The sequence below is a fragment of the Sardina pilchardus genome, chromosome 10 (assembly GCF_963854185.1).
Source record: "Sardina pilchardus chromosome 10, fSarPil1.1, whole genome shotgun sequence".
Classification (NCBI taxonomy): Eukaryota; Metazoa; Chordata; class Actinopteri; order Clupeiformes; family Clupeidae; genus Sardina; species Sardina pilchardus.
Window position 1 is genome coordinate 8,858,412 of NC_085003.1, and position 20,722 is coordinate 8,879,133.

Consider the following 20,722-nt stretch of genomic DNA (forward strand, 5'->3'; position numbering starts at 1 on the left):
CCTGGCTTTAAACATCCAAAACACAACTTCTTGGTTTGCACATACTTTACTCGTTCAGTGACAGACTTCTCCATGAACTTTCGGCATGTGTGGATGCCATGATTTGCCTTCTCACAAAACATGCATGCTTTAGCATCTTCCTTTTGTACTTTAGTGTCTGTTTCCTCTTCAGATCCACTTGCCAGCACCTTTGCACCAACACTTCGAATCTTGAGTGACTTCACCTTTTCACCTTCACCAGACTTCAGAGCATAAAGAGAGGTCATGGGATTACAAGCTATCTTAGCCTCTCTAGCCATAAACTCTACAAACTGGTTGAAGCTTGGAAAAGCTCTAGTGGCTTCTTGAAAGTCAATCACCTTTCTGTTCCATCTGGCGGTTAACCAGTCAGGAAGCTTGCTTAGCATCTTTTGGTTTTCGCTGCAGTCATGCAGGACTTCGAGACTCTTAATTTCAGACATTGCTGCTTGACAACCTCGAAGGAAGTCTGAGAATTCTCTTAATTCAACACTGTCTTTGGGTCCTATCTTAGGCCATGAATTTAGTTTATCCCGGAAAGCTTTAGCGACTACAAAGGGACTGCCATATCTTTCTTCCAATACTTCCCATGCTGACTCATAGGCTTTGTCCGTGCCCAAGAGGAAATAACTTTCAATGGCTTTCTTTGCAGGTCCTGTGACATATTTGCGGAGGTAGTATATTTTTTCATTCACAGGAATGTTCTTCCGGCCTATCAGTGTTTGAAATGACATCTTCCAGTCCTTGTACCTTATTGGGTCTCCATTGAAGGCAGGTGGCTCTGGCACTGGAAGACGGCTTGCATTTATGGACTCTGCTATTGCTTCGGCAAGTGATATTGTTCCACTGTCTTGATAAGTGGGCCTAGCAGGTTCATGGCTTGTGGTGTGATGTCTTCTTATGGCAGACTGTGAAGGCCCATGATGCTCTAGAAGAGTCTTTGGCTTGGGTGGATGCTGTAACAGCTCATGGCTGTGAAGAATCTCTGATATCTCTTCATCTGAGCCCACGTCTTGTTCATAAACTTGAAGTCTTGCTCTTGCAGCATTCATCCTTTTAGTTGTTTCTAAACGCTCTAACTGTCTGCGCTTCTCTTCCAACAACTTTAGTCTTTCAGCATTTTCTGCTTCTTGTAGTGCAAGCTTCTTTCTGTTCTCTGCTTCAAGCCTTTCAAGCTCTTGTTCTTCATGTTCCATTTCTTTCAGGATTTTCAAGGTGGCTTGGGTTGCAGCTAACTCTGCTGCCGCTTCCTGTTTCCTTGTGGAGGACAGGCTTGAACGTCTTGATCCTTTACTTGAAGTACCTTTGGATTCTATAGATGAAAACACAGAGCCAGTTTGAGTCCATGGCGCTGGCCTTGCATGCAAATCTTGATCTGTGGCATCATCAAGAAGACTACATAGCCGTTCCAGGATCTGCCTTGATACAGCGTCACAAGTGTCTACCCGACGGCGGATGTCTCCATCAGGAACGCTGTGTTGCCGTACATCTTCATATCTTTGTTTTACTTCAGTATCAGCAGAATGAATTTTAGTCTTGAGGTCTTGTAGAACATCTCTCAAGGATGATTGATTGAGTGCCCTTTTAGCCTCCTTTGCAAGAACTTTCCATTTCTCATATGCTTTAATAAAGTGATGTTGAAGCTTTTTCAATTTGTCGTCATGGAGTTCTTGAGCCTTTTCAGTAAGTTTTCTTATTCTCTTACCGGTCTCTAATTCCTTTTCTGCAGCACCATTAGTGTCTGTATTTATTTCGATCTCATTTGAACGGTTTGCTTCTAAAGGTTCATTGTCAATGTGTTCAGTCTGCTGCTCTTCAGCTTCATTCATCATCTCTGGGTCTTGATTTTTAGTTGCAGAGTCATCAACATTCATTTTAGTATGCTAATTGGCCTTAAACTAGAGTTTAATTAGCTTGTTTGCAATTTAAATTAAGTAATTGAGCTTTACTTTGAATATTTTTACCTTAACTAATTTAACTCGTTAACTTATCACACTTGTTTAAATGTAATATCAATATCAAAACCAAAATGACTTAATTGTCAGGTTACAAATGTCCTTATATGGCAGGAGAGTGACTTACTTCACAAAATACTAAACAAGAGAGCAGCTTCTCAAACTTAGAAATCACTTTGCTAACACTACCGTGTTATGCACCTTTCAACTGAATCTACACTCCAAAAATGGCTTAATGGCAAATAATAAAGATGAAATTGTCAATAAGTTGACCTTAAATAGCCTACATCCAAATATCAAAAACACATTTAAGTAGGCTAACCAGAAAATGTGGCTCTTTAGCTAAACCTTATTTAGACTTTAAACTTTAGTTGCACTTTAAATATGCATTTGCATTCACTTAAACTTATGCATTTGCATTCACTTTGCTTTCACTTAAACTAATTATGTGCAACCAGAACGATTGACTTCAACACTTTAAATAGTCCTTTTGACGCAGTTGATGAGGCTACTCCACTTCACGTTCAACTTGCTTTAAACGTCTTGTTGGCTTAGCCACACAATGCTAGGTTACCGGTACATCCACAGTCTTTCAATGTTGAGTACGGCGAAACTTCGAGAAACTTGTTTGTAGCTCCGTCGACAGCGGGAGGGAGGTCATCTTTCTACCTCGTGTCGAGCTGGCTGAGTTCTCACTGTTACTCCTCTCAAGTCGAAATCACGAAACCAAGTCGTTCTTTTCCATTTACTGACATTTATTCACACTCTTCAGTGCAAATGCGTGCCGTGAGAACTGTACATACAGAAAACACGAAACATACATTACATTCTTATAGAGACTACATACATTGCGTATACCTTACGGTTACATAGTGAAACGTAAATTAGCCAGGTTAGCTTTAACATTAACACTAATAGCAACAAGATATAAACTTTACCTCATTGGCCGCTTGTACTTGAGAGAAATAAAACCAACGGGTCTTCAGGTCTTCACATTACACTAAACTTATATCTTACTAACTTAATCTCTTATATGCTGTACGAAATACACCAAACTTTCTAGCACAGCCGTGCTGCGTGCTGCATGGTCCAAAATGATACCATTCCCTTCTAACAGTGCCCTGCCATCACCTCTGACTTCAGAACTTTGGTTCCGGCATGAGTCATGATACATTCTAAGTGAAACTCCAATGAAATGAACACAAATAAAGATATGTTTTTAACATTGAATTATTCTTTCTCACTTCTTAACTATTTATTAATATTTGTATTCATGAACTTATATTCCTGTATTTATTGACTTATTTATTTATTTATTTAGCTGCCTTCTCTACAGCAGCTACAACAGTATTGGGCAAGACGGTAAGATTGGATCCGTCTGTCCACTGGGATGCCTAATTAAGCAGGTCACTCCCGCAGCTGACTAAAGTTGTCCTAATGAATCTTGTATGATGTTGAACTTTTGTGAAAAGGAATTCAATGTATTAAAAATTATCGTACTCTGTGAAATTTATTTCAAAGGATTGATAACTTATAAGGGCAGGACTCGCAAAACAGCTTGGTATTTAAAGTCATTTCTTCTCATAATCACAGACCTGACGATGGTTTACCTGTCTTTTCCATTTCCAGTCAGCATTTTCAATTATCCAGCAAAGAGAGACATACAGTATGTCCCCTCCTACTGTCTGGATCCTTTTCCTCACTGAAAGTCCATCTAGCCATTGTGATTCTCTGCTACTAAACGCCATAGCACTGTCTAGACAAAGGAAATGGAACTGATACAAATCAAGCCGAGTGCCTGGTGAGGAGAGTAGGCTTCATCAGCCTTAAACCATAGACACATGGATGTTTTTCTTTTTTTCCCCCAAGAGAGGGCATGTGAAGTTGCAACTTAAAAGAACCACTTAAGTAGTGCAAGCATCCACATTTTTGTGCTTTTCAGATGGTCTACCCCCCCCCCCCCTCTCTCTCTCTTTCTCTCTCACTGGCCTCACACAGAGACACATGTGCATTTCGTTTGGTTGAATAAAGAGCTGTATCATAATGTAGAATTAGGTCAGAAAACCACTTTTGTGTCTCGCAGCAAATTTAATTGAGGGAGGCCTCGGGGGTTAGTCAATGGTCCCTGGGTATTGTTAGCTAGCCAAGTGGATGCCAGAGTGCCACTCACCCACGATCATTCCATGCTCATAACGTTTGAGGATGTCGAAGGAGTTGTGCATGTTCCCCTCCAGGATGTCGAAGACAATGTCTGAGGAGCCGAGTTGAGGCAGTGAGTGCGCTGGAGACATGGTTCTCAGGAAAACAATCTCTGTCGGACAGGACAGTTGGGAACAGAAATAATGGTTATTGTTACCACTGAGGTTTTTCTCCAATTGATGAGACATGTTCATTTAAAGGAAAATCAAAGCTCCTGGTTTAACTAGCTGTCGAATTACCACATGTCGAGGATGAACAATTGACTTATAGATTGATTTTGGAAATTTAGCAATTCACCGGGAAGATGCCTAAAGATGTTGGCCAATCACAGTATATCCAACAAAATTTGATACCAAAATAAAAGCTCAACAGCCAATCAGCCTACAGGGTTTTTAGTTCATACTTGAACATAATGAACATCCAGTGAAAAACCATGCAGACTTTAGAAAAACATGTCAGTGAATAGTACAAATTAATTGAATGTGAGTAGTTTTGTAAATGCTTTGCCGTCATCATTCTGTCAGAGAAAATAATAAGAAAAATGGCCATCTGGTTGTGTGTGAGCCAGCATAAGCAGTCATTTGAAATGAGTTTCAAACATTTGATCACCTTACTGAGGTGCAATAGCCGGTCAATTGTATTGCACACTCTTGTATTGTAACCACAAAGAAAAAGTTAAGACAGCAACAGGTGTTACATCCATCAGTCACATTCTGATATACTGAAAACATATATTTAATTTAGCAAGTGTTTTTTGAAGATGCAATTATGTCAGGGTGCAGGGAAATTGTTTGTACAGTAGTGTAAAATCAAGTTAGAGAGACTCCAGGGAAATTGAATATACTATTCTACTCTGGAAGCATAAGAAGCATAACCACTTGGAGTGAAAACTATATTCAGAATAATGCTGTGGTAAGTCTGGTAAAGGCTCCCTACTTCTTTGAATTCAGAGGGTGCTGAAAGAAATGTTAAGTCGAAAGTACTTTTCACAGACTAAGAACTGATTTTTAATGTGCAGCTCATGAGCGTCCATCTATCATACGTAACTCTTACAAACAGATTGATCTGCTGTACAATAACATTAAACATTAAGCTAAGTCATAAAAAAATGACTGGTTTTTAGTTTTCAGGGCTTTTAGTATGCTAATCAGTTTGTTTTGCTAATAAATAAATAAGTAACAAATTGCACAAACTATTTCACATCCAAGTACAAAACTGATTTGATTGAGGTTGTCCAAAATGGCCACACGTTCTAGATTAAATGCTGATGTCAGTTTAAGTAAATGTCAGTATTGAGATTAGCTACTGTATGTTTTATTAGTCATGGCCCATAGCTTCTCTCAACCATTGTAATATCCTTACCAACAAAAACATGCAGCTGTGAACTCAAAGAGCCCAAGTGGCCTACCTTCTGGTTTGGTGAACTCTCTGAAGGTGGGCAGGGAGATGACAGTGTGGGAAACCGAGTGTACTGGGTCCAGGACACAGCTGATGTCGTTAGGCTGGCAGGACTTGACGCAGCGGATGGTGTCGGCTCTCTCGACCCTCGCCCTGCTAATATAGGGGAGACAAAAGCTCCTGACCTTCTGCAGTGGCTATAAAAAGGTCTTGCAGCCTGACCGCTATCCTCCCTTCGGCATACAATGACAGGGCATCTCAGGGAGCAATGCACCACATAATCAGTGGCACAGCAGGCCAGCGAAATGTCCACTACACAAATATTATTTGCACAAATACAGAGGGCATGCTGGATATAGAACTCTAAATCAAACAATCGTGTCTGAGGAAGAAAAACAATAAAACAACAAGCAGCCAAAAATCACATAGTAAGAAATGGGTGGTCAAATTTTGTCTTGCCATTCATGGTTTTGATGCATTCACAGTGGAGAATGAAACGCTACACCCAGTCAGACACTGTTCCACAGCCTACACAAGAAAATATTTGGGTTTGCTGAAGCGTCCGCAGCACTCATATCCGATAATCTCTCGTGGAGAATTTATGGGCCAAGGGAGTGCTAAATTCTGGAAAACATGACAAGACAACTCCCTTGTCTCAGTTCTGTTCTCACCATTATTTAGGGTTTTGTTTATTTCAATGCCTAATCAGTGGCAGCTCGGGGGTCTGAAATGGGTACGCTACAGTCAGGGCAACCTCCCAGGGTGCCCTGTTTATGAGCCCCACCTACGCACCCACGCCGCGACAACGCCACAAGGCACAATCCCCACTTCCACATGCCTTATACCGGAATGGGGCCTCAGCTTTAAACATCTGGGTCTTGCAAGTGGATGAGAAGGGCAGACCTCTTAAAAAAACTCCCTCTGGGTCTGTCAGAAGTTATCTTCCTTGCCTTGTTTCTGTAATAAACTGCACTGTCTTACCCACTTCGTATCAGTTTTACGGTTGTGCCAGAACTGTTGTTGCTCGCACAGATGTGGCTGCTCCACAAGTCACAAATTAAGGGATCTTAAGATGTTTGGACAGGCAGCAAATCTAAAGATAACGATGACATTAAATTATATCTTGATAGTGAGACACCATATCTGCATTTACTGTATCTCAAGCAGCCAGGCAAATTCCTTTCATTTGTCAGCTCAACTAGTCCACAGCTATGTCTAGGGTCCACTGCAGTTGGTAGGCCCTACTCTAGAGTCTAGAGTCTCAGTGCGCCAATGCACACTGAGACTCCATATCCCACCGCCTCAGAGCTCTCTCAGTATGATTGTATGCTGGTGAAACCCCTGAGCCAATATTGGGTTGCAGGCTTACTTTCATGAAGAGCTGGGAGAAGCCCCTGACAAGAAGTCAAGCCACTGCTGGGTACCGGCTTATAATTAGCAATTAGCGGGTAGGTCCACGTTTTGCTTTGGGCCAGGCCAAGCCACAAAATGTTCTCCTAGTTTATAATACCTCGACTCAGGCACAGCACAGAGAGGAAGCCCCCAGGGATTTGGGCGAAGCACCATGACAGGCGATCGGGTGAATTTACGAGAAAATAATGACCCTGGGTGAACTGCCACTCGGCACGGAGCACCAACTTCAAAGTAAGGCAGCAAGTGGAAGGCTAATTATGCCCTGTGTGTCTTTACCATAGGAGGGGTCTGCCGTTCTATGCTCACGTGGCTCGACACAAAATCCCAATATTTTAGGCCAGAAATAAAAACAGCTCTTTGGATGGAAGTCTTTCTGGTCAAGTAGGAGATTTTTTCATTTTTTTAGGTAATTATTTATAGTCGGGACATTGATAACGCCCCAACATAAACACTGTAGGCCATCATTCATGTTCAGAGCGGTGATGTTGCTCCACCACAAATTGTTCAGACCACCGGCCAGAACCCAGATCCCCATAACTCAATGTCAGAAAGTCAGAGGGAAAAAAGTGGGTCTGTCACACTATTACTTTAGGACCATCCCCAACAAAACAGAGACGTGCCTCCTTCTGTCGTTTGAGGTCTACCTGGCTAGCTGTAATTAATTGAAAACAATGAGTGGCTCTCTAAGGTCCCTCTACCCTGAGCTCTCAAAAACTGCTACCCCATCAGTGTAGACTGGTAATAAAGATGGTATAAGACGGTAACCAGTGCCCTGTCATTTGTTTAATTGTGTGGTAGTAAAACTTCATAACCATGGAATTAGGTGTCTGACATTTATCCTCATGAGATATGAACAAACCAAAACATCACCACATACAACTTGACTATAGTTCTTGAAACACATCTCTTTTTTTAATATCAGCAAGAAAATCTTAATTTATCTTGAAGCTGTAAATGAAAACCGCTAGTAACAGGACAGATCTCTAAATCATTAATAACATGAACAAAATAGAAAACAAAGACATTTATCACCTACACGAGGACAACACAAATGTCTCTTTAGTAGTCAGGTAGTTTGGGTGGTTTATTAGCCCTGTTTGAATATTTCTTTGCCCTAAAGCACCACCTAGTGACTAAAGATACTAGGTGTCTACTTGTGCTTGAAAGCCTGTGCATTTGTTAAGATCTCCTAGGAACGTCCTCAACCAACGGAAGGAGAGAAAAAGTGGGTTAGTGAGTACTTGACAGTATCAGTGGCTCTCGTATATGAGTTATCTGTTCGTCTGTCATGATGATTACATAAATGATCTCAGTAACCATGGTGATGTTCAGTTAGGGGTCACAATGTTAGGCAGGCTCGGCTGATCCTCGGTGACAAACACCAGCACTTTGGCCATGTACGTGCTGAGCATGCCATGCCGAATGAGCTTCATCACGAGAGACAGCGCGAAGTCCTTTGGCTTGTCAATAGGCCGCTGCACTGACATCACACCACCAGAGGGCACCCTCTGCGTGCCAAAGTAGCCATCTTCGTTGCCCTCCACAATGGCGATGTCGACTTGGTCACCGGGCAATATGTTGGAGGGCCCCATCCGGAAGATGTTGGTGGGCGTACGGATATTGATGGGGAAAGTGAGTTGGTAGTGGGTTATTCTCACAGGCAAGGTCAGGCACTCGCTAGTCTGATTGCAAATCAAGCGCTCACAACGACTGTGAAGGAGAGACAGTGGGAGGAGACAAACAGAGGAGTAGGAGAGACACAAAAACAGACAGCAGAGAGAGAGAGAGAGAGAGAGAGAGAAAGACACAGAGAGGAAGAGTTGATGAGTCGAATGCAGTGGGTGGCATGCGAGCAAACCAAAGTGGTGTGGTAGAGAAGTGGCTGGTAAACATCCACACAAGACTTGAATCTCTAGCTCACGTGCTTCACAAACAGACTTCTTCCTCAGTGCAAATGCATCTACTTTATCCAAAGGTGCAGTAAAGGCCGGCATTCACTATTTGTCACAGGCCAATATTTCCTCTATTCATCTCATCATGTGCCTGCATTCCATTCTCTGAGAACACATGCATGCTGTGATTGATTTGTAAACTCATCAGCATTGAACATGCAGATCGTTGCAGCCAAGTAAGAAGCTTGAATTGTTCCAGAGTACCCACAATGGGCGTTCACTCTCTTTGTAAAATCTCTGACATCAACAAATGCAGAAACTATCCTTGTTTTTCACTCTTTTTCGCTCTTATACCTCCGAAAGACAGAAGGTCTCAGGGAGGCTATATAACTAATGTGAATAATAATGGTGAACCATGTTTCTTTGACACATGTGTAGGGTGTGATGGATTTTTACATGCAGTCTGCCGGATTTATATGTCCAATTTAGGAGGCTTGTGTTGCTTATGTGAGCAGTGATTTCTGGAATGTCTTGAGGCAGAGTGGGTGTGAGCCGAAGCCTCGGGAATACTCACGTCTCCCCGGAACGACGGTAGTTGGGAGGACACGTGAATGACAGGCAGCGGAATCCACCCTGAACGTTGAAGCAGCTCTCTGATTCTGTGCAGGTATGTGTCCCTGCCAAGCACTCGTCCACATCTGGGCACAAGCAAGAGGATGAAAATCATGGTTTGCCTATGGTGTTTATTTGTGCACAGTGGACGGTTGATATAGGATAGAACATTCTTCCAGAGAACTACAGTCAAAACCATGTATAGTAACCTTTTAGTCATGTTTTTACTGCATTCACTTTTGTCAGTGTGATTAAATGTTACTAATTGTTAATGGCCACTGATGAAAACTGCCACTGATTTGATGACAAGGTCAAAGATGACAAAGTACATGACAAACAAATAGCCTAGTAGTACATCCAGAGACAGCCTCTAGAGCTCCCCCTGCTGGAAAGAACTTGCAGTCTTCAAAGGTGCCACTGGATATGGGACACCAAACCTGTGTATCAGTGTAAGAATGAAATAAGCAACCTGTAGATGTACACACATATGTTTCCTACATTCTTGTAATCCCTGTACTAAATTGAAGGAGAGATTGGAGAACATTAGTAGTTGACTAGGTAACAACATGCTTTATGGCGTCAGTGACTGACTGGACAGAGGTGGGATTGCTCACCCTGGCAGCTGCGTCCATTGGGCGCTAGTGTGTAGCCGGTGTCAGGGCACGAGCAGTGGAAGCTCCCTGGACTGTTGTGACAGCGGTAGGAGCAGATGTGTCCCCCAGTGGGAAGTGCACACTCGTCAATATCTGGAAAACATACAGTAGCCGTCCAATTAGTGTGAAAAGTGGCGTTCAGAGCAGAAAAGGGGAGTTCTCAAGGTAAGATATCCCTTTCCCTCTCGCAACAGAATATTCAAAAATGTAACTAACAAAATAATTGTGGACATCTCCTATGATGTGTAAGAGGTGACCAATCCATAGCCAGCTTACCCTCACAGGTGATGCCATCTATATCGCTGAGCTGGTATCCACGGCGACAATAGCACTGGTAGGAGCCATAGACATTGGCACACTCTTGGCTACAAGGGTTGCTCTCACACTCATTAACATCTACACACAATAATATCACATGAAGTTAATGAATGAGAAAAACATACACAATAATACAGAAACAAAATGTCCAATTACACAGCGTCTAGTAACAATTACAATGAAATTGTGATAGTTACAGTACAAAAATTCAGAAGGTGACAGTGGGAATGTGAGACAAGACAATTACACCATTAGCCTACATACAGTGAAGGTTTCTGGTACTTTGAAGCACCCCTTACCATCACAATTTCTGCCATCACTGGAGAGTTTGAAGCCTGTGGTACAGCTGCATTTGTAGGACCCGAGAATATTTTCACACTTGTGGGCACACAGGCGGCCAGGATAATGCCTGCACTCATTGATGTCTGAGTTGCAAATGTAAATAAAGGCAGGTTGGCATACCAGTTACAGCACAAACACATGGGAAGGGATGACTAATGGAGTACCTCTTACCTTCGCAGACCCTGGAGATGCTGTTGAAGATGTAGCCACTGCGACACTCACAGCGATATGAGCCCACGAGGTTAATACAGCCATGGCCAGCACAGGAACCATCAGGCTGTTTACACTCGTCAATGTCTGACACATAACACATAATGAACAGCTTACTAATTGTCGTAAGAATTACTATATTTCTACGTGATAGAAGCCTACTGTATATGAAATGGTTTGTTGTTCAGAGAAACTGTATCTGACCAATAGCTTTGCCCCTGTTTCAATTTAGTTAATCTTTGCCAAGAGATACAGTATGTTCCCATTATAACAAAGAGACATGTGGAGTTTGGCCCTCTTTTAGCAGCTAAAGGGACCTGGTATCTGACTCACCCACACATCTAGTGCCTTCTTCGTTGAGGTGGTACCCACGTCCACAGCTCACAGAGTTCCTCTGGCAGGTATAGGAGCCCACTGTGTTGAAGCACATCTGTCCAGCGGGGCAGGGCCCATTCTGGCTCAGGCACTCATTAATGTCTGCCACAGAGACACACAGTCATGGAGCTTCAGGTGCTAAATTACACATCCATTCAATGCATTCAGTTGCAGCAGGTAATCAAAGATGTACAGAGAGGACCAATCACAAATACAGTGGGGAGCACATGTATTTGATACCATGCTAAAACAGGAATATAAAATCATCATTTGACAATTGATCTTAATGCCTTCATTCAAAAAAAGAGTAAAAATCAAACCGCCAAGGACATCATTTTTTTTTTTGATTGAAGAATGTATCGTAAATAAATAAATGTTTTCCTTAAATGCTAGGGGAAGGGAGTATTTGACCCCCTATGTAACCCTATGGGAATTTAACACATAGGGTTAACATACTGTAGGGGCAGGCAGATTTTTATTTTTAAAGGCCAACTATTTCATGGATCCAGGATATTATGCATCCTGATAAAGTTCCCTTGGCCTTTGGAATTAAACTGGCCCCACATCATCACATACCCTTCACCATAGCTAGAGATTGGCATGGTGCTTTTGAGGCCTATTAGCCTGTTTGATTTGCATTGAGCTCAATGATTATTGTTTCTTTGTACTGAATAGAGCAGTAAGTGAGCAAAAAGGACTAATGTCTGCAATATGACAAGATAGGTCTATATGCTTTGACTGAGCATGGTATTGATCATTTTTGGAAGCCTTGAATGTACTGTAGAGAATCCTGAATGTACTGTAGAGAATCCTGACTCTCCCAGAATCCCAAGCTCTCCTCTCACCTATGCAGCTGCCCAGAGCATCCTGTATATAGCCATCTCCACACTTCACTTTGGGCCGACAGCGGAAAGATCCCGGAGTATTCTGGCATTCAAAGGCTGCAGGACAGTTATGTGTACCAGTCCCACATTCATCAATGTCTAGAGGTGAATAAACAAAACAAAAAAAACAGAAAAATGAGAGGTTTTAGTTTGAGAACTTAGAGAAACTAGTTAAGCACAGCCATCAAATGAAGAATAATCAAATTAAATAAGAATTTTCAGATTGACATACAATGTACATAAAAATGAAGTACTGAGCATAAGTTACCCTGAACATTTTGTAAAGGATCGTATAGGAGTGTATTAGTAGTATTGGTGTTCTATTGTGTACCCCATTTGGTGTTCTGGGTATAGGTATTTTGGGTTAATGTGATGTACTAACTCCAACCCCATCTCACATGGGGCACAGCTATTGTGCAGTTCAGTGTGGTCTTTCGACCAGCTGGTGGCAGCACTGCAACAGACCTTTGCATTGGTTGCTGTCGGTTAGTTCGTAGCCCGTGCCACAGCTGACATCGCGTTGGCAGCGGTACGAGCCCAACGTGTTGATGCATCGCTCCCCGGGGCGACAGCTGTAGCTGCCCAGCAGGCACTCGTTTATATCTGCGCAGGGGAAGACAAATACTCAACCTAATCAATCACACGCTAGTGGGGGGGGGTTAGAGGAATTGCACTTCATAACTCATAGCACACGGAGAAGAGGGATCATGCTATAACTTTACAAATGACTGCATTAGATTTCCAGAGTTCACAGACCTCCAATCTTAGTCTCTCTCAGTTAGTGTGTTTATTAGCACTTTGGAGTAGCAATGTGTTCAAAAAGAGGAAGTCAGGAAGTCTGACTCTGCTATAATGTCTGAGGTCAAGACATCCATGTCATTGGCCTCGGGTGTTACATGAGGTTACTATTGGGGCATGTATGTGTGTGATCCTCGGTAAGCTTGTAAAAATAACTGGGAGTAGAGGAGGAAGTCGTCTCACTTACCCTCACAGGCTTTCCCATCTGGTTTGAGTTTAAACCCTGCATGGCAGGCACAGGTGCCGTTACCTACACATATTTGACCGCACTTAGCCTCTGCCAGTCCAACAGAAAGGCATGCATCCATGGACACGTATAGAGAGAGGGAGACGGAAGACAGAAAGTAAGACATTTCAAAATACAATGCCGTAAGACATCCCCTCCCTCATATGTTGCTCTCGTTGATGCACTTTACAAAGTAGCTCACCTTTGCACAGCTCGTCGGGTTCTGAGAGGGCTGCCGTGTCTGTGATTATATGGAGAGAGCAGTGTCAACATGTATGTCCTGATAATTGCCTACCACTAGAGGTCAGACTACTGTTGACAAATGTCTGGAATTTGGTTTAGTCTTTAAGATACAACTCAGGGCATTAAACTACTACTGAGTCAATTATTCATGGGAGATCTTTATGGTACTCTTTAGGTGATCACCAGTTTTCAGTCACCAGTCAACACACACACACACACACACACACACACACACTGCAATGGTGTTTTCTCTGGGGTCAGTATTGGTCTGAGCCCTTACGAGCGATTCTCTGGCAGCATACTTGATTCCTGGTTGACACAGACCTCCATACTGGATCACAGTACCAATCCTCAGTACATTCATGCACATCAGTCATGTTGATTTGTTGCTTTGCTTTGTATTATCCTGTTTACATTGTAGTGTATGTTGTGTGTGGTGTCTTAAGCTGCTGGGGCCTTGAATTTCCCCTTGGGGATCAATAAAGTGTCTATCTATCTACAGTATCTATCTATCATATACACTGTTATGCATAGCGACTTGTGTGGTGCGTATAGAGCCCCTGACCCTGTGGCGTGCTGCTGTCCTGGGCGTCCCCTGACAGCGTGCCGTTCCCCTCCAGCTCCGGGTTGCCGTGCGTGCAGCAGGCGCGGGACACCAGGCCGCACTGGTAGCCCACGGAGAGGCTGTGGTCGCAGGCCAGGCCCGTCTCCTGCGCTGCCTTCCCCAGCAAGCAGCAGTCGCAGCACATCTGAGGGGTGCGGAGAGAGGGGGGGGGGGGCGAGGAGGGTGGAGGGTGGGGGAGACACAAGTTCAAACCGGTCACTCGTGACATCACCCTCATTCACGCTCGTATACCTATCATAAGCGGAGGCAGTCAACAACTGTGGCATGCACTCTTCGTTACGCTTAGCAGGGCTGTAAACCGCTGTGTCTGGCATACGTCTTCAGCGCTGAGTGAATCTGTCCAGATGCTACCGAGTGGCAATGAGCGGTAATGAGTAACATACATAGACCGCAGTAATCACATTAGGGATACAGAGCAGCAGGTTATTAACCTGGTTTCCTGTGCGCGCGGCACAAAGCCGTGAGCACCACAGAACGCTGCGGTTCAGATTTATATCCGACACGGACAGCCACACGTTCCAGTCCTGTTCTGTGTAACGTGTTTCATCCTGCTTAGTGTAAACACGGACAGGAACAATCGCTCTTGTCCTGACACAGCACGTCCGCTCGAGGTGAGCACAATTTCAAGTGTAGAGACAATCTCTGGCAGGCTGCACGCATTCCCTTGTTTCTGTCTGACCTTGTTTACAGTTTAATGGAGGCACATCCTATTATAACTTATTATAAGAACACACACACACACACACACACACACACACACACATACACACACACATGTTGGAGTTAAGGAAAGGGTGCAGGGTGTTCCGTCTTTCATCACTCACCTTAGCAGTCTTTGCTTCACAGGTGCTCCCTGTGAGAAGGGCCTCGCAGGCTCCTTGGTCCTTGGCCACGTTTATGCCATTGGTGCAGCTGGTGTCCTCCAGCACTGCTGCACAGCACTGCTCCTGGGCTATTCTGTCAGACGAGACACACACACACACACACACACACACACACACACAAAGAGAGACAGAGAGAGAGGGATGAAAAGAGAGAGGGAAAAGAGAAACACAACAAACAAAAAGAAAGAAAGTCAAAAGAAAACATACAAGGAACAATTAGATCCTTATGCAATCAGAAGGGTTTTTTTGTTCCAGACTAGCCAGTCTGACACTGTGGTACTTTCAGCAGTTGCGAAAGACCCCTAGTGTTTACTTTCCATTGTTTTTCCCCTTTCGCACTGCATCACGTCTCCCCAAGGAGAGGTCTTCCAAAACCACAGGACTCGTTTTTATGAAGACGACAACTCTGAGCAGTGAATTGGCCTTCTACAGCCAGAGTGCTTCTGACAGCCCCCGTCCACCCACGAGCCAAGCTCCGTGGGTCAGTGGACCTCTCGTCTACTCATCAGGTTGAGCTTGAACCTGAGGCCAGCGTGTGGTCTGCCGTTTACCGTAAGCCTCTCGCAACAAGAGGACACTCACTCCTGCTCTCGTCCAACCTAAAGTGCCTCTTTATCAAGCCTTACAGGAAAGCTTTCCATATAAACGGGGGATCGCTCCTCAGCCACAACAGAGCCTTTTAAGGGCACAGACATGGGCTGGTGTTTTTCTTTTTCACTGCTTGTCTTCGTTTTCTTTTCGCCTCATTTTTTTCCTCCTCATGTGTCTGAAATAATCCTCAGATTTCCTGTTATTCCTTCTTTCAGCCCTCTCTTCGAGTATAGTTTCACCTCCTAGGTATTTCCTGGATTTGGAAATACCCCCTTGCTAAACCCCCCTCCCACAAAAACCATACAGCCCCCCCCCCCCTCCTCCACCCACTGCTCTCTCTACTCTAATTTGAACAAATTCTAAATCATGCTGCTTTCCAAAAGAAACACTTTTGCCGGTGGCAGGCAGATTGGGTGACTGATTTGGTTTGCAATCGCCCAGACCCATGTGCCACCACATCTCCTCCGGTTACTCCCCATTACTGCAGTTACCGCTCCAATTACTGCATCTCCTGGAACTTCCACAGGACAAATGAAGTGGCGCTGGCCGGTCGTCTTCCACACGGAGGCTAAGCCGTCTTGGGAGGATCAAAGATGCGGTTGGCCACCGGGTAACAGAGAGGGTGTGTGGTTATGAGAGTATCACCACTGACCTGCAGGTAGTAGACTCAGAGATGAGTGGCAGGCTGGAGCAGTCCTGGCTCTCCTGGCCTCTGTCTCGGCCGTCCTTACAGCAGTCCTCCATGGATATGGGGTCTCTGGTCTCTGAGGCACAAATGTGAAATGCGTTGGAGAGGCAGATAAGAACGGGTTCATATTATCACTGATTACATTTGGACGCTCTTTGAAATTCCATTCAGAAAGTTGTTCCCTAGGGCTAATTTGCATCAACCATCTGGATATGCTGATTTGGACTGTGTTTTCTGTCCAGGGTGAAAAAACTGATAGAGGAAATCACATGGCTCAGTGAATCAAAATGGATGAGTGTATTAAAAAAAACAACAACATGGGCACTCAAAAAAAAAATAAAAAAAATAGGATGTACACATTTTAGGAATTAAGGGAAATTTTATTTTGAAGACCAGAATAATATGTTCTTGAGACATGCAGCCACAGTCCTTCAGTGTTCTGAGCTCATCTGTGTTGGTTTTCTCATGTGAAGTGGTGAGAGGGTCCTTTGTTAAGAGTGTGTTTGAAATATGCTTATATGCCATGACTTGCCTTGCCTGCAAGATTCCAAGTATATCATCCTGTCTAATCAGTGGGCTGAACACAGGGCATCCCTTTTTCTGGAACAGTCAGACACTCCCAACTCAAACAATCCCAAACCATCAAAGCACTGCCTGCTTAATTGAGTCTATGATCTAGCTCTCTATAAAGAGGCAGATGGGCGAGTGCTTTTAGTTGTTCAACTCACCACACCCTAGATTTTTTTTTTTCTCCGGGCTGAAATTGATACAAGAATGAGATTGTCTTGTATCAGTCATCAATCAAGATAAGCGCCATGTTTAGGGGGCTGCTGTGATACAACAGGTTCCAGCACCGATACCATGTACAAGTGCCCATGGGAACCCAGATTCAAATCCGACCTGTAGTCATTTCCTGATCCCACCCCATCTCTCTCCCACTTACTTCCTGTCTCACTCTTCACTGTACTATCAGAATAAAGGCAAAAAAGCCCAGAAAACATTAAAAGAATAATCAAGAAGACTGCTTAACTCCATAAAAGACTACTGGCGGCAAGATTGGATATTCACTAGATTGGCTGTAATTGATAGAGGCGTGTTTTGGAATGTTTTGGAATGTTAGATGTGTTTATTTCTCTCCCAGTGTAGACTGAGCTTGGAAGGTTACCTGTGTACAAACTGTAAACTAAATGTTTTCCTTGCACATATTTCCCATTAAACCAACTGGACTGGGAGAAAGTGATCTGCAAGGTCATTTAATCTGCAGAATGAGTTCAAATATCTCTAAAGAATTGACAACAGCAAATGCCCAAGGCCTCAAAACGACAACTGGCCGACTCAATCTGAACAAATAGACTCATTACGTTGTGGTTTGTATGATCCGCCAAGCTGGGAATAATTTTGGCAGATGTGTCCTTTGGACTCCTGGTCTAGGCCTCAACATAGTCTTACTGCCAAATAGGTATTACCTCTAAGTCTTCAAAATGAGGACCATATCTTGTGATTTGTCTCTTCTAAACATGATACAAATTGTCTTTGCCGTTTTGTTTTAGACTGTCTCCAGACAAACTCTAGGACTAGGCTTCTCTCTGCCCCAAATGACAAAATAAATACTTTTTGAAACATTTACATTTAAGGTTACAGAACACTTAATAAAACCGTGGTTTTAGATTAGATATAAAGAACTTCAGTAAATACTTTGTTTACCAGAACAGTTTTATATTGTTCAGGTTCATTAAATCAAATTTGGAAAAACGCTCCATGCACACAAAAAAATGGGGCCAGTCAAGAACCTTTATAGTCATCTTTTATCTAACAAGCAGACAACACGAGTCCATGGTGTATGATGGTTAGGATTAGACTGACTGATGCATTGTGTTCATTTTAATAAGCATTAATAGTCTTTTCAAGAAGCAGTAACACAAGAATGAAGGAAAGTTCTTGCTATACCCAAAGACATGCAGCAGAATCTTTTCAGAGTGATGGGGTTGCTCGTGTGCTGGCAAGCACTGTGATTAAACTTTATGGAGCAAGAAATCAAGACGTAAGGAGCCGTCAAATACCCTGCATGTTACCACACGCAAACAAAATGACACAACCGAATGAACATTTAGGTGGAAGTTTATGGGCAAGGGGGCTTTCATGTACACCCATGACAAATTGAATGATTTATTAAGCTTGGTTTTCTTTTCCCAGACCTGTTATCGGTGAAATCACTTTAGGACAATGGCTAAACCAGCCATCAAGACATGCTTGTCAGGACTGGTTGGCTTCCAATGAGCAATAGCTGAAGACCATACCTGGCCCTGTTGGTGACTGTATATGCTGGTGCCAGAGTAAAGAGTTTCCTGCTCTGGGTAATAAAGCAAGAGAAGGAAATGAGGAGGCCTTTTTAACAAACCCCCTGCAAACTTTCATGTGGGATTCCTATTAGAGAGTCTCTCTCGCCACAGATAAGGGTGCACTTTATGTGTTGTGTGGAGGCCAACAACAGGGCTGCTCTTAGAAAGCAAGAGGTCACCTACAGAGATTAGTTAGGCACATAAACATTCAGCCATTTGCTGACACCTCTTGTGCCACAGAGAAACTGCTTTTAGCTGCCTCTTCAGACTTCCTTTTGGTCTGTTATCATTAGCAACCCCCCCCCCCCCTTTCTCTCTCTCTCACACACCCACACACACACCAACACACCAAATTTCTTGGAAATCAAAGGTTTCCTATTAAAGAGGAGGCAAGCCTCTACAAATTCAGATTTCCAGGACCAGCCCCTAGACAAAGCATTAAAACTGTTCCCTTCCAAGCACTGAGTGACTAAGGCTTTTTTGTGGGGGTTGACGAGAAGCAGCGGCCTCTTGCACAAGTTTTATGGAGCTTTTGTCTTGCAGATAAGTATCCTGTCCTACGCTGTTCTAATCCTACCCTACTCTGGCTGTCAAGCCCTGTAGTCATTTTTCACCGGTGATGGTCTGCAGCTCACTTATCCGTCCAAACTTTTAGTAGGAGCATAACCTCAGCCATCCCTCTTTGCTGTTGTTATTTTACCCGGCTAGACACTTTTACTCCAGCCCAAGTGATCTCACAGGCCTTCCCCCATCAGTGATGCATTGTCTGCAAAGGCTGGCTGCCACCTTGGAACGTCATTGCGGTTTTTAAGGGCCACGCTGTTTGGGTCTGCGCACGGCAGGCCCGCTCTGAGGGCTCGTGTAAACACGCCCTAATGAGTCTGGAGCGCCGGCCCGGCACCCCCACAATCGCATCTCCGAGAGAGAGAGAGAGAGAGAGAGAGAGAGCGAGCGAGCCCCCATGTGAGCAGCGGCTCCTGAACGCCCCGCTGCACAGTCTCCAGCGTCCAGCAGGCCCACTGTCATCTACGATAAGTGCCGTTCTGCGGTCGGCCCATTCATGTCAGCACGTCGCTGTGTAAATACCTTTGCCTGAGAGACGCCTGAGACGAAATGACAGCTGCTGATGAGATATTATTTCAGGGGATGCCTGACTGCGGAGGGGGGCCCCCTTGCTGAACGAATGTCCAACCAATCAATCAGTCACTCTCTTAATGTGCAGAATGCGACACAGTCATTTGAACTGCTATTGAGTGGCTGCAGTGGAGTGGTCTGGATGTGGCAAAGGTGGCATCGGAGCCAGTCTGGAACCTCCAGAGGGGCCACCGTCATCAGTGGGGTTAGTCTGTTTCTAATTGACATTAAAGCGTGCAGTGCCGTGAGGTGACCCTTGTGTCTGCCTGATTCATAGCATGGCATTTGGAAGAGGGAACCCCACTGATAACGAGAATGTCCCCCAGTAAGCCTGGAGAACCCCTGCCCCTGAATACAGACACTCCCACGCCTCACTGACCCCTTGATGCAGTTAAAGACTGTAAATCAGTCTTGATGGAATGGTTTACTCAATCATATACAACATCAGTCTCTCTCTCTCCTTCTCACTCTCTCTCTCTATCACTCACTTCCCCACTCTCAAATATCCCATGTCATATATGATCTTAAAACGTTTATAGCCTGCCTCTATAGAACACCTCCACAGTTCTACAAAAAAGTTAGATGTACTCACTTAACACCAATTTAATTACAACTCACCCACATATGGTCAACATAACATAATCAACATAATTGATTGAAAGAGTGGGGTTTGTGTCGAGGTGGGGTAGCGCTGACTTCATAACAATTTACACTTGTCACTTATCCTCTGCAAAAGGACAGTTGATTTTGATAAACAGTATAACGGTTTTGAAATTCTGGACAAAATGATATAGCCTACTTTTTTGGAGTGTTCAGTAGAGTACTGATATATATTTGTCATTAAACACACTGAGACACATATACAAACAACGTTAACAATAATTTCCTGGTGAAATGACTACAATATCAAAAATGACACACTTCA

At 43.8% G+C, this 20,722-nt stretch overlaps 1 protein-coding gene across 3 annotated transcripts in view; it reads right to left on the bottom strand.

Moving 5' to 3' along the window:
• Positions 1 to 20,722, bottom strand: part of fbln1 (fibulin 1) — a 33,316-nt gene that overhangs the window by 12,186 nt on the left and 408 nt on the right. Inside the window, exons 2-16 of one of the 3 annotated variants that reach the window (XM_062546755.1) lie at positions 16,289 to 16,400; positions 14,986 to 15,118; positions 14,102 to 14,285; positions 13,496 to 13,534; positions 13,255 to 13,344; positions 12,735 to 12,872; positions 12,231 to 12,368; positions 11,344 to 11,487; positions 10,972 to 11,097; positions 10,758 to 10,883; positions 10,417 to 10,536; positions 10,102 to 10,233; positions 9,450 to 9,573; positions 5,581 to 5,723; positions 4,144 to 4,284 (exon numbers count right to left, since the gene is read on the bottom strand). In XM_062546755.1, the coding sequence (XP_062402739.1) occupies positions 4,144 to 4,284; positions 5,581 to 5,723; positions 9,450 to 9,573; positions 10,102 to 10,233; positions 10,417 to 10,536; positions 10,758 to 10,883; positions 10,972 to 11,097; positions 11,344 to 11,487; positions 12,231 to 12,368; positions 12,735 to 12,872; positions 13,255 to 13,344; positions 13,496 to 13,534; positions 14,102 to 14,285; positions 14,986 to 15,118; positions 16,289 to 16,400 (1,890 nt within the window). Of the gene's footprint in view, positions 1 to 4,143; positions 4,285 to 5,580; positions 5,727 to 7,868; positions 8,694 to 9,449; positions 9,574 to 10,101; positions 10,234 to 10,416; positions 10,537 to 10,757; positions 10,884 to 10,971; positions 11,098 to 11,343; positions 11,488 to 12,230; positions 12,369 to 12,734; positions 12,873 to 13,254; positions 13,345 to 13,495; positions 13,535 to 14,101; positions 14,286 to 14,985; positions 15,119 to 16,288; positions 16,401 to 20,722 lie in introns of those variants that run through there. The other 2 variants (XM_062546754.1, XM_062546756.1) reach the window with 2 other exon arrangements.